Source organism: Merops nubicus, unplaced genomic scaffold (assembly GCF_000691845.1).
Source record: "Merops nubicus isolate BGI_N331 unplaced genomic scaffold, ASM69184v1 scaffold17809, whole genome shotgun sequence".
Classification (NCBI taxonomy): domain Eukaryota; kingdom Metazoa; phylum Chordata; class Aves; order Coraciiformes; family Meropidae; genus Merops; species Merops nubicus.
Window position 1 is genome coordinate 95,256 of NW_008633267.1, and position 13,696 is coordinate 108,951.

Genomic DNA, 13,696 nt, shown 5'->3' on the forward strand with positions numbered 1-13,696 from the left:
ATAAAGGAACAGAAATCATTAAGGATCAAAGCTGGAGAGAGCAGGCTGGGTAGCAAATAGAACTGAATTAATAGCCTCATGAAAACACAAAGCTCACATGTAGTAGGCATCTGATTTTTCAGTTGAAAACAGATTACAGGCTACCCACATTTCTTGAATTATGAAAAAGTAGTTGTATTTGACTAAGACAATTTATTTGGAAAAAGAATTACCAGTATAGAAAAAAAACAAGTAAATAACAACCATTTCATAAAATTAGCACAATATAAACATTATCCAAGGCAAAAAAAAAATCATAACTAGCTAGATAAGACATTGTTCCACAAGGTAGTAACACCTCCCATCAGACAGTCAAGCAACACTCATGTGAAGAATTATTGCTAATGCAGTAGTTTGGTCTATCTGATTATTCCTTTAGTAGGCAGTTAGGGTAAACTAGAAACAAAACAAAGCCACAGAAGAATCATAAACTGCACACAGAAGATGATTTAGAGAGGGTTAATGTGCATGTCACTGTGCAATGGGAGACATGTGAAATACTTGGTGAGTCACATAGCCCAGATCTCACAGGTTATAAAGCATGAGCTACAGGAGACCAGAGACAATTCCATATGATTGTTCTAGCTGGGAAGTTCCAGGGTAAAGGCAGCTGTTTAAAATAGCATCCTTACCAGAATTAGCCCATCTCTAGCAGGGTCAGCTGTCTTTATGACATCTTCAATAGGCCACCAACACTGGTTCAAATAAACTGCCAAAACTACAGAAAGACAAAGACGGGGGAACACATTACCTGCAAATAAATGCAAAGTTGGCTCTGAACCTTTCCACAAGCAGCCTCAGATTTACTTCTCCCTCCAACAGACTCCACTTTGATCTGCTGTGAGACTGCAGAACAACAACTGTATTTCAGTCTCATCTCCATGTCCCTTGATACCCAGTTTTCAGTACTGCACAAGGCATCAAGTGAAGGTCATCATCAGGAATTGATGTGACTTCGGTGTGACAACCAGTGTGCCATATGAATGAAGCACTTCCTGCATATCTGTTCAGTAGCACAGTAAGTTTGAGTGGCATTTGGGACAGAGAGAGCTACCTAGCTGAAGGTTATGGTTTTTAAGTAGCTTTCAGACTTTCCCCTGCCCACCTGCATACATGCCCATACTTGCACTCACGCAGATCAAGCACAGAAGTTTTCATATCCACTTTATCAAATAGCTTTTCAGCTGCCTATGTGACTGAATTTCTACAGAATGCTACCTTCAGAGTAGAGACTCCTAAGTCTCTGCATGAACAGATATTCACAGAAGTTAAGGTGCATACAGAGAGGTTTCTACCAACCAAGAACAGACATACACACACATAAGATACAATTTGCTCAGAAAAAAAATTGTATGACAAGCCAAAAAGTCAAGTCCTTGTGTAGGTGCTATGCAAAGCTTGCACCCCACTTCTTCCCATCCTTCCTGAATTCTTCACATATGCAGAAACAAGTATTTGAACCCTACTCCTACATGTTCAACCATGGAATTCATTGCCTGCCATTAGATTTATGAGAGAAATCCTGAAGCAGCAATGGTGACACTGAAATTGCTCCCAAGCCCTGTTTAGAAAGAAAAGTTTCAACTCAGGGTCATTTCAAATGATATAGAATAGATTTTAAGATTTTTTTTTAGATTAGGTTTTAGAATAAACACAGAAACTGACCACCTACACATCAAGCAGCAAATATTTCAGCAAAAAGAACAGTATTATTCATACAGCAGTGACATCCACCTAAAGAAAGTACATAGCCACCATTTCAGGATTGCTCAAGAACACGAATGACTTTTCTATCTTCAAATAGGGCAGCTAGCATTCCCATTTTTAGACAAAAAGATAAAATATAACACAGAAAGTACGTTGCAAACAACAGCACAGAGTTCAGAACTCTCAAGTCCTAAGAGTGCACTGTCTACTGAGCTACCCAACCAGGGATAAACATAAGAAAGTTCAAAACCATCTCTGAGCTAGAGACAAATTCACACACAAGGAAGTGAAATGGTTTTTATAGGATTCATCATTTACCTGGGTTAGCCTCAAGGTTATACAAATGTCACAGGTGCACACGGGCTAGTTCCCTTTTTGCTTCAGCCTCTACCAGCTCCCACTGGCTTTAAGGCTGGAAATTCCGCTTAGCGAACTTATATTTCAAATAAATTATTGAAGCATGTGCCAAAAAGCTTTGTGTACTAGGCTAACAATGAAGAAAGTATTGCACGCAAGGGCAGATGCCTGTTTATAGCACCAGATTCAATTCATTAAATGTTATGCACTTACTTGCATGGGAGTTTCATACTCTTCTTGTGATGGTTTCAATCTGTTCCCTCAATCCCTTCACTGCTTTCAAATGCAAGCAGCCAGTGCTCCATTGCACATCCATGGAACATGCAGCTACAAAGGGAGCTGAGTCAGACAAAGGGGGCATAATGGGCCTAACACTGACTTCAGTGGGAGCTGCAGAGAAGTTTGGCACAAAGTTCAGGCATGTGCAACACACAGTGAAGGTCAGAAAAGTTTTTTCAATCTTTGAGCAAAAAAAGAAGATGCATAACCATGCTCAAAGGAGCTACTTTTACAGAACATGTACTGTGCTGTTCAATAATTTAAATGTGTGGAAGGGAACACTAGTTGACATAGCAACTGTCACATCACATTACTTGAGCAACCTTATCTATATGGATGCCTTCCTTGAAGGAAAAACATTCCTCCAGATTTCACACAAACATATGTACTTTGCTTTTTGTTATATTTTTTTAAGTCAACATCTGGTCCGCAGTTAAAACCATCCATGCTTCCCCACATTCTCATTTTCATTTTATAATCAAATTTGAAGAACACTATTTCAAATTCAAATATGTTCTGTGAGACCACGTTTTCCTTCACTCTCCAAGTCTTGTTCTTTCCAAGACTTTTGGTTATGTTCACCTGATCACAGGAGATCAAGTTATTGCCAATAGTAAGTTACACACATCACCTGAACCCTGTGAGTCATGATGTGATTACAATGATCTTGCAACTGCAAGACTGGGTGAAATGGATTAAGTCCAATATATTTCAGTTCACAATTAGTGGAGAATATACATCCTCAGATGGGCAGCCTGTCCTGTGAGCACTAGCTTGCTAAACCTCAGGACTTTGATCACTTGCAGGCAAACACGCTCAGCAAGAAGCTGAGAGCCTGTGAAGCACACGATTCCACACCACCACGTGTATTTGGAACACAGGACTGAAAAACACTGAGTTGAATTAGGCACTAAGCACAATGCAGTTGTGATTGTAAAACGTCTCCTTTTGCTGGGTAAATATGGACTCCTTCCCAGCCCAGGTCTGGATTGTATTTTTACTTTCTAGGCTATGATGGCCAAATATTCCCACACTGGTGTGCAACTATTTGAATGAAATGTGCACATCAGGACTCTACACATGGAGTAAAGAAAAATTAAAACAACATCCAGCTTGGTATTTCTTTTTCCCAGCCTTGGTCTGAATTGCTGTGGCACATCCTTTAGTCACAAACTAAATTAAAGGCAGTGCTATATATGAGACATATAATCTGGGTTTGCTTAATAAATATAGAAAGTACCAGTTCTTTACCTTAGCTAAAGTAATCCATATCTGGGATTGACAGCACACTTGCAGAGGCTGCTTTTGCTACATTTCCACCTTGCAAGGAGAACAGTAAATTACCCCAACAAGTGGTTCCACACAACAGAGCCCAGGTCAGCTGTGACAATGGAGCAAGCTCAGAGACTCTACATTAAACTGTGTTCCGTGACGTTGGTGTACCCTGAATAGCTTTGTCCCCCCGTTCCCTGTCTTGAAAATAGAACAAGAGCATTTTTCTCTCTCTCTCCTAAGAGTCTTATCAAAATAAATACATTAAAGCTGGGGAGGCATGCAGATGCTGCAGTAATGGCAGCCATTCAAGTATCTAAGATAGATATCTTTCCTGCAACCAATTACATTTTCTTCTGCGATTCAAGTTTTACTCAGTGATTTGTTGCAAATGTCTTGTGATAAATGTTCCATGGCATCTAACAGTTATTGTAAATTATTATATACAGCACACAGAAAATGCCACAATGGGGTCTGTTTATTTAGTGTTATAAAGATGTTAATCACCCATGCTATGCTCTGTAAGCCCTTACAACACAATTTACATTCTCATAAAAATATCTGTGCAGATATACTAACAGAACAGAACACTCAGCCCCTCAAAAATAAATTAAAAGTGCTCCCAACCAAGACCAAGTCCTGTGGAAAAGCTACCATGTCTATTTTCTCTTTGAAATATGCAGGTCATTTCAGACCACAAGCTACAGATCACTTCTGGGCAACCCATCTGATCAAGATGATCAGATATAAATCTCTGTGTTGGTATCAACGCCCCTTTAACCTCTGTTCAAGAATGAAGAGCTATCAAACTTTAAAGATCTTCACAGGAAAACTTGTAGCTAGGCTTCTAAATTCAATATTTTTCCAGACTCTAAATGATGAGAATTTCAAACATAAATCATTAGATTGACAATATTTTCTTTGGAAACTGTGGGAAAATCAGTATATTAAAGTGGATATTACTTCAGGAGTCTTACACACATCATTTTACCTATGCAATACTCAACAGTTACAGATGCCAACACATGAAGCTGAAAGAGGAAATGCCACCGCATCTGAACACTAAGACATACAAGGTGTACCACTTCCTCACGAGACTGAAGTCCTGCCCAGGGGTGTGGTTAACCCCAGCAATTGTCAAGGCTTTGCACAGAGCTCCTTTTAAGGGGTGAGGGATGTTGGGGAGCCACCAGGAGCGAAGGTGGATAAGTTGGAGTGAAGCTGAAGGTACTGTTGGTGTCAAGGAGAGAGATGGAGAACTAAACTGAAAAATTTTATCCAGGGTTTTGGCAGTCACCAGTCAGTAGAACCACCAGAGCACAGGCAGTTGGTGGCTCTTGGGATCAATATGTTACAGTCTCAGAGCATTGTGTAAGCTGTGGCAAAACCAAGCAATGAGGATTCTAACACTTCTTGCTGCTTCACTATCCTCACCAGGACCTGAGAAGCCCACAACTAAACATGCTCTACACATTTATTAGCTACATCTTCTACTCTGTTTCCACTTGCTTCTCAGTAAAGCACCTCTACACCAGGGCACCCCAGACACCCCTGGCTGCCTTACCTCATTGCACTTCAAAAATGGCCAAATAATTTGCAAGAGGAAAAATCAGGGGGCCATGTTTGCATTAGCAAGACAATCACTAACAAAACAAAAACAGAGCAAAACATTTGGTGCAGAGAACCTGATGTTCACAAACTTTAGCCTGATGCTGAAAACTGAAAGCCTATTAGAAGTTGGGGCACAACAGTGTGCCTGTAGACTGCAACCTTTAATTTAATTTCAGCCAAAAGTAATCCAGTTCATGCACTCTGAGACTGCTGCTTGATATCAACTGAAGCTCAGTACGTGGGGACAACAAGGAAATTTGCTTCTAAGAGCACTCCTGGTGTGAAGTTAAGCTAAAATGCAGACATGCTGGACAGTACATGAGAAAGAGAAGAGATCAGCTACAGCAAGATTGTTTGTCTCTCCTCTCTAGATTAAACTTGAGCTGACAAGGGAAGTGTAAAGCTCAAGGGAGGTTAAAAAAACCCAAACCAACATGCAGCCTGTTTAGTGGTTTAACTTTCTTCCCGTGTCCTTAAGTAACGATGACTGAGTTAATAAATATTGCTTTTCTCTGAAGGAATTGGTTTTGAAACAATTTGATCTGTTCACTGGTTAGAACAAAAGGTCATCTAGGTAAGCAAATCCAGATGGACCTGCCACATTAACACAGTCTGTTGCCTTAAGAGTCAATTCCAAATCGGTTGAACTGTGGGAAAAATATTTGGTACTAAATTCTTCCAGTGTATATACCCATACACATAGGTATGCACACACACATACACACGCCTCAGCAGACTTTAAAGAACTCATGAAAGTTTATTAAAATCCATCTAAACAAAAAAATCCCATCAATCAGATTTGATGTGTGTAGGAAGGCTGGCCACGAGGCTATAGCATATAAAATCCAGAAACAAAGAAATTCCAGTAAAATCCTTTAAATCATACTTTTAAAAGGGCATGTTAAAAGCCAGAAGATGTAGACCTTACTGAAATAACTAGACTTACTGATGCCTGTGAGGCTGTTCCTGTGACTACGAGCTGGTGACTCAAGCTGAGGTGCTGAAGGGGGTCACAGTAGTCAGTCAGCCTGTTGTTTGTAACATAATAAGGTGTTTATTCTGCTCGTTTAAGCTTTTCATGCAGATAGCTATCATATAATTTAGGCTTCAACATGGACTTGTTTGACATGTTCCTGTGGGAAATCATTTCTTCCTTGTGTACACGTATCTCATTAATACTTGTTGTTCCTAATACTATTAGATGATTTAACTAAAGGTTTGTGCTAAATGCAATACTTTCACCTGCATTTATTTAATACCCCTTTGGTTTTACACTGTAGTTCTTGCAGATCTCCATTCCTCTTGTGCAGCCTAAACTAACTTAATGCTGTTTTCAACCACATTCCTTTGCACGTGAGTCAGTAGATAGTGCACAACTGCACTCAGAGAGCAAAGCTGGCCTCCAGTGTAGGCACCTCTCTCCTGTATCACACCAGTGCCTACCTCTCTTCAGAAAAATGTTAATGGAAGATAGAAATTAATGGCAGGAAAGTAATTCTATATCAATAGTTTTAGAGGGACTAGAAAATCTTTTGGCTACACTTGTAACTTGGAAAGGTCTCTTACTTTCAGCTATGTGAATCACAACCCATTAGCAAACGTCCAATTGAAATTGTAGGTAAAAGGAACTGGAAAACTTTGCAGAGTTCACCTCTAACCACAGATTATTTTAATCTGTTTTTTGTTCTTATGAAGAAATTTCCTGGTGTCAAGGTTTAGGGTTGGGCTGGCCACTAGACGAATGACAGATGCTCTCTATTAATCCCTCACCCTTCCCAACAGAGGGAAAGAAAGGAAATAAGGGAGAGAGAGTTATGGATTAGAAAGCTCAACTAAAACGGCTTTAATGAAAATAATAAAGTGAAATATATACAAAGTCAATACCAAACCAAACCCCCTGATGGCAATCACGTCACCATCACCACTGGTGCTGCAGGCAGGCACTGAGGAAGTTCCAGATTGGACTTAGTGGCAGAAAGGAATGGGATTCAGGAACACACAGATCAGGATCCAAAGCAGAACAGTCAGAGTGCTCCTCAGACACCAGCCACTGAAGAAGAGAAGTCGGCCCTCGAGATCCCTCGGCTTTATAGTGAATATGACATACATGGGATGGACTCCCTCAATCCCTCACTGGCCAGTTGAGGGGCTGCTGTCCAGGCCACTCTTCCCTGCAGGTGTGGCCTTTTACTTTCTGCATCCCAACATGGTGCATTTTATTTAGCAGTGACTTTGGTCTGCACAGGAGGAAGCATAAACAGGAATCTTTCTGCACACACCAGTCCTTGGTATTAACTCTGAACATTGGGCATTATAACTGCTAGAAGGAGACACTGTCTGTTAAAATCTGCCATTAACTTCAGAAAATGCAGTTAGAAGAGCTGAAAAGGAAAATCACTGAACAGAATTAGTTCTAACTCAAACCAGGATACATGGCTACAGGATTTGGACCCAACAATGAACACTTAGACTAATAGCACCTGTTCTGGAGTGTAGGATTGTTACCTGACACATTTTAGAACTGAACACAGAGTGCTAAACTGCTTTTCCTTGCCTTTGTTGTATTTTCAAGAACACTGGCTGTTAAAGCCTTTCAGTTATAATTTATAGCTTATCCTTTAAAAGAAAATATGTTTTTAATGACAGATGTCATCAGTTTGCTGCCACATGTGGAAGCTGAAAGTTTAAGAGGTTTCACGTGTATTCCCTAAGTGACACAATGGATCAATGCACAAGTTCATGTCTTTGCTGTAGATGTTCCAAAAATTCTACAGTCCATTGCTTCACAACAGCTCCAACACTCCTCATTTAATTTAGGTGGGTCACAACCTTGCTTTTGGTACTATGCAACTTGGAGTCAAGTTAATGGCACTGGTATCAAGAGTTGTTACTTATTTTACATTTGCATTTTTTCACACCCCAATCAAAGGCACTTGCTTAACAGAGTAAGTAGGCAGAAATGAGGCTGTGTCTGAAGATACTGAGATCCTGATAGCAGGAAGATAAAACTTGATACAATTACTGGTCAAATCTTAATAACCTGTTGATACTCTAAGCAATGACTCACGAAACTGAAACTCTAGTAAACACATGCTGACTTCTACTGCCTGCAACACAGTGGTTGTGTATCCCTGTCAGGCTGACACGGCTGTAGTAGGAAAACGCCAGCATTTCTAGCACTAAGCAAGGAAAAGCTGGTAGAGTTTAAAGAAAACTGCCAAATAAAATGGATTTAACTCAATTCCCAAGCATGGTTTCACTCCAGATTTACCCCTCACACACCAGTACTGAAAATAGGAGGCAATTAAACCAAGGACTGAAGAAGATATAAAGCAAAAATAATACAAAGGAGAAACAGTAAGACCTAATACAATTTCACATATATGCTTGCTCTTGTTTAAGGATTTCAGAATTCTATTCAAACTATAATGAATTAAATTTCATATTATACTGAATTATCCCATTGAACAAACTCAGAAAGAATAACAGATTTACCCAAGGTGATCCTCCACCTACCAGCAGAGCTGTGTGTAGAATTCAAAAGCCCTGATTGTCAATCCTCCCTTCTAATCAGTAGCCCACCAACACAAGCCCCTGACAGGTAAACTGAATCCACTTCAGATTCAAAACAAAACCCAAAATATTTAAATATATAAACATGCAGAATATCTTAAAAGGAAAGCAAGTACAAGTACTCAAATTTCAAAACATTTTGACCAATTCTAACCTGTCTCTTTATCCTTTGGATCAGTTAACAGCAACACTTTGCAAGTAGGATTATTTCGGTAGAGAGGGACAAAACACACACAGGAATCTTCAAGTTTAACCTAAAAAACAAACAAGCCCTGTAGCTGTTTGTGCTGCAAAGTTCATGAGAAGTATTTCATGTACTAGATGCACTTATGATCCGTTTTACTAACACGCGTGGTATAAGCTTAGCCCAGCAACCTCTCAATCCTGAATTGCAAGGCACTGAAACATAGATAATATTCTAAAATTATCAGTAAACAATGTTAATTTAAACGAAATCAAGCTACCAAAGTTAGGGAAGAGCTTAATACTGACTTACTGTGATTACTACATAACCTGGCTTTGAACATGCAGACAACTGGTGTTATGAAAGACCAGACACATCAAATAAAAGCAAATACAACTCGCACTTCTTACAGCATCGTCCAGCTGAGCACTTGTGGTGTTTTGCAAACAATGAATTAAGCCTCAGGGTAGAGGGAGTATCAAAGCACTAGGGCAGTGCCCAGGCAGTTTATCTTGGAGGCACAGGGAGGGTAGATAATTGGCACAAGGTGGTTATATTGCAGGCAAAACTAAAATCAAAATGCTGCTCTCAAGCTCTCAGTCTTAGGCTAAACTTCTAAATGATGTGACACAAACACAAAATTACTGTGCTCAAGCAGCTCTGTATGCACAGAGATGACGATTTCCATATGAATATTGCAAAGGCTCTCATGTAAGTTTAGGTGCAGGCAAAGAGCGTGCATAATTTAGCACAGTATGTACTGTACTTTCAAAAATCTGGTCCATTGTGTATGTGTGGGTGTGCCTCGCTCTCTAATTGCACCCATTTGTCAGTTTGCTATGAAACTCAAATCAGTCATGTGATCCATTTAATATTTCTTGGTGCGTGGAAGAAGTAGTATGAATATGGATTATTGAAGAGAAGAAGTTGGAACTGGCATTCACTGGTTTATGAGTGTCAGAATCCTGGGATCATCTATGCAAACACTGGACACCAGGAAAAAAAATAAAAAGAAAAGAAAACGGCCTGAAATCTGTATTGATGAGCTTCCCAAAACCTCAGGACGTTCTGGGGATTTGGGGATTCAGTCATTCTATGCATGCTTCAGATGTAAGAGCATGGATGTCGTTATGGGGCACACGGGAGCATGGCTCCAAAGGAAAGGCCAGCACTATTTCCAACACTGCCGGGGCTGTTGTTTTGGTTTACAAGGTAATGTGGACATTCACAGGTGCTAACACAGCCAGCCTGAGCCAAGCACAGCTTCCTTCCAGCCCAGCTCCCAATAATCCCTGTTATTTGTGTGCTGGATGCTTGACCAAAGCCCTCCCATACCAAAAAGAAGTTCTGTGACCCCAGCAAGTGGGCTGACAGCCACTTAACACTTGCTAAATAATTATTCACGGTTGCCAGTCCTGCCACTTGAAACCTGCTTTAATTCAGCCCTGCAGACTGCAGCCCTTATCCAAACACCCAAATCCCCATCCTTCGGGTGTACAACAGAGATCATCAGCTGGGGCCTTCACTAGGGATGGGAGCTTTACCTTATTGCATTTAATTTAATTACAAAATATCAACACTCTTTGAGCTATTTATTATAGAGTATAAGGAAAAAACAATACAGCAAGAACATTACCATTACTTATGCCCTTGACTAGCTGTCTGACTGCAGATTAGATTAGACCTGAATTAAATGAATGCAAAGAGAAATGTGTTGCTATGAGACTCAAAGGAGTCATGTGATACATTGAAGGTCTGATGACAAGCCAGAAAAGCGAGACAGATCTGAATCAAAAGCCAGAAGTCCACCTTCCACTGATCTCATTGTGTCTAGCTACTGCAGGAACACACACTGCACTGTTTGGGATTTTAATTTACCCTCCCTTCTAATGGAGCAACAAATGAGCCTCTAAAAGTGCAACCAGGCATGAAAGTCTCAGGTAAAGCCAGGGAACCCTAAACTGGGGGATCTTTGCATTTTCAGATTTGTTTGTATTTAACCCTACAGGGTCCACTAGAGGGCATTAAAAGAGTATTAAAAGCTGGTTACATTCACAGCTCAAAGATGAAGCCACCCACCTGAAACTGCTTTTTTTCTAGAAACTACCGCATATTATTTTCCTAAATAGTAGAAAAGCCACTGTATTCCAAACATTTATTTCAACTAACCCACTTACTGGTTTGATAGTGCAGTAACCGTTAGGTCAGCACACCTTCTATGATCTAGAAAATGCCCAGAATGAAAGGTTTCCTAGGTTGACTGAAGTCAGAATTTTTAATAGACCTGCTCAGTCATCCCAATGCATCTCCCCCCAGGTGGCTCAGGAATGGACCCTAAAGCACTAGCACCTACAGTTTTTATACTGTCTATCGATCCCATCTGATCAGAATTCCTTTGGGAGAACCTATATTCAAAATTACCAGTCTAAGTACTGGAAAGAAGGGAACCAAAAGATAGGCTGTTACAATAACTGGGTAAACTCCATAGTAGAGGCAGAGTACAGCGCTGTGGCGTGGTGTAAACATCTATCAAATTCACCTGATACAGTCCTGTAAGCAGGCAGGATAATATGCAAAGCTCAGCTGAGTATTTCACACCCTCATCCACACTCAGAGGGTTTTAAACTTGTCATTTAAACTTGTCTCCCATTTGAAGCGTTCAAACTGTTTGACATAATGCAGAACGTGCTGATTTTAAGAGATTTGTGATTCGGCCACACCAGTTTACCAGTATTTACAGACAGACTTTGAGCACAACCAACAAACTAGTTTACAAGTTTCTAACTTGCAGTATGAAAAATATCAGCCTATTACCTCTTCTCTTCCAGGGATCGAAAAAACATCCGGAGTGGACGATGATTTCTTCAAGAGTTTTTCATAGTACATTTCAGCATCTGCTTGCAAAACTTCTGGATCTCCTGCTAATGTATCTACCAAGTAAAGGCCACCTGTAGTTAAAATAAAACATAAGATATTTTTATTTTTTAAATTATCTAAGAAACATGAATGTTAAAACCCGTTTCCCCAGCAGCTACTTGGTGTAGCTGGACCCTTACTGTTTCCATTAGAGCTTTTTGTTTAATCCTAATCTAAAGTAATAAGGCCAGTAAAAAAAAAAACTACCTATACATTATTTACCTCTTGACATGCAATTTTACAAAGTAGAACCATGACAACATCAAATCACATTTGTCTCCTTTGAATTCAACAAGCCCAGTCTCAGATTTCTCTCAGTGTAAGTAAATTGCTTTAAAGCTAGAAGAGCAAAAAAAAACTTCAGAACACAGCCTGAGTTTTGGTCCTGTCCAAAAATACAACAGGAAAAGAATTCCAAAGCTTCCACTCTCTCTTGGAAGACTGCCCCTTTATGGGTCAGTCCATCTCTGTTGTTTATCATTAGTTTTCTCTTTCTCTTTTTTGAGTAACTTCAATTGGGCACTTTCACAACAATGAAATAATGTCAAAAAATATTTACTTACATAAGAGTTCCTAAAATAGCAACCATCATCTTCTATGCAATGTAACTTTTAATCCATGTGACTCAATGGTGAAGGGTATTCATGCAAGGTATTTGCTAACTGTGTTCAGACAAAAATTGCATACACCTAGTGCCTGTTACCTAAAGGCCAAGTCCAAGAGGGTGCCCGTGAGGACCAAGAAACCTCCTTCTGGTAAAACAAACCAGAATGATTGGTGTCTCACCACTGGCTCAAGACAAACAGCATCAGAAGAAATAGGTTAGCAGTCCAAACAGAGTTCTGCCAGTCATCCTAGACTAGGAAGAAAACAGTTCAAATTTAAGGGGCTTTCAATCAACCAGCTACACCTGCAACTCTTGTAAGCCCCAAACTGAGGACAAAATTTCTACTGGACTGATGTAGTTGGAATCTTAGTTCTGAATCCTCCATTTTTAATCATGATTTGCTCTCACGTGGCAGCTCCTTTGAGCCAAGTTTAATGTGAAATAACTGCAGTGATAGAAAGTGCAAAGTAAGCAGCCAATACAATGAACAGTCTTGTGAGGGCCATTGCAAAAACTGTCTATATTAAGATTCAGAAACGATGAATCATAAAAGTGGCATATTGAAAATCATGCTTTTCCCTGTAAAAGTAGAAACATGGGCTTTGCAGTACAGGGTCAGAATGTTCACCCATGGTCCTACCATGCTCCCTCTGGCAGCAATCAGTATCTTATTCCTCAGCAAAAAAGTAAGAATCTACAACTGATAATTCACCACCACCCAGCCGCTGCTTAAAATGCTTTAAAGGCTGTTTTCCTGCCCTTTGCAGGCAATCAGCTTACATCCCCAGGCTTGACAGCAAAGCTATGTAGTCAGAATGCTGAACAGAAGCTACTCTGTAAATGGTTTTCATAGTGTGTTTGTATGTGACAAAATGGGAGAGAAAACAGCATTGCAACACTGGCAAGTTGAGTCACATAATCAAATCCCAGCCAGCACTTAGCAGTGGCAGTTCTCTCCTGCAGCAGCCTTGCCCAGCACGCTCTGTAACACCAACAGGCAAAGAAACCACATAAGGGAAAGAAATTCAAGGTTATTATTAAAAATTTCAGTAATTTACTGAAGTAAATTTACTAGTAAATTAATTCTTTGGAATAAAAGCAGCATATAAGACTTAAGTTTAGCACAAAGGAAAATATTGGCCGTGCTAATA

The 13,696-nt window shown here is 39.9% G+C and overlaps 1 protein-coding gene across 1 annotated transcript in view; it reads right to left on the reverse strand.

Moving 5' to 3' along the window:
* FAM169B (family with sequence similarity 169, member B) overlaps positions 1-11,970 on the reverse strand; it is a gene marked incomplete at its 5' end in the record, with an annotated part of 27,653 nt that extends 15,683 nt beyond the window's left edge. The window contains 3 exon segments of the mRNA XM_008948208.1: positions 672-757; positions 8,993-9,092; positions 11,837-11,970. Coding sequence (XP_008946456.1) covers positions 672-757; positions 8,993-9,092; positions 11,837-11,970 — 320 coding nt within the window.
* Between the last annotated feature and the right edge of the window lie 1,726 nt (positions 11,971-13,696).